Source organism: Gavialis gangeticus, unplaced genomic scaffold (genome assembly GCF_001723915.1).
Source record: "Gavialis gangeticus isolate Ggan-Ray unplaced genomic scaffold, GavGan_comp1, whole genome shotgun sequence".
Classification (NCBI taxonomy): domain Eukaryota; kingdom Metazoa; phylum Chordata; order Crocodylia; family Gavialidae; genus Gavialis; species Gavialis gangeticus.
The window spans coordinates 73,150,065-73,150,589 of NW_017728993.1; the positions used below are offsets into that span (position 1 = coordinate 73,150,065).

Below are 525 nucleotides of genomic sequence, written 5' to 3' on the forward strand. Positions count from 1 at the left end.
CCCGCGCCTCACTGACCTCAGCCGGGCGGCCGCGCGCAGGGCCATGGCTCCGCCTGCGGGCGGAGCCGGAGCGCCCCACCCCGAGGCAGTCCTCACCGCGGTCCGCGTCTGAATGTAGGACCCGCAGAAGCGCGGGTTGCCCTGGGCGCTGCCTGCTTCGCGCGCGCCCGCTGCCTGTCGCCTAAGCAGGGAACGCGGCCTGTCAGGGGGTGCACCAGCGCTCTGAGGGGGTGCACTCGCACTCCTGTGCACCCGCTACGCAAAACCGCGGCTCCGAGCAGATCCATTGGGCAACCCCTCGGGCTTACTCGAGGGTTAGTGGGCACTGTCCCTTGTCCTCTACTCAGCCCCTGGTGCAGTCTTTTTAAACCTCTGATTTTTCACTCCCTTCCGTATTTTGTCTTTTTGTTGTCCCAAGTGATCAGTGATGTGCACCACCCCCGTCTGCAGAGGGGCTTATAGTCTACTTGGTGGACTTTGGCCCACATTTTGGAAGAGCATGTCAAAAGGCCTGACCGGTGGGAG

General features: G+C 63.6%; 1 protein-coding gene across 3 annotated transcripts in view; it reads right to left on the bottom strand.

The window, feature by feature from the left end:
* GLRX2 (glutaredoxin 2) overlaps positions 1 to 77 on the bottom strand; it is a 4,255-nt gene extending 4,178 nt beyond the window's left edge. For all 3 annotated transcript variants that reach the window (XR_002094758.1, XM_019502023.1, XM_019502022.1), the window contains exon 1: positions 17 to 77. Coding sequence is in view for 2 of the 3 variants with exons in the window: in XM_019502023.1 (XP_019357568.1) it covers positions 17 to 45 (29 nt within the window). In the remaining variant the exon portion in view is untranslated. The remainder of the gene's footprint in view (positions 1 to 16) is intronic.
* Positions 78 to 525: the final 448 nt, after the last annotated feature.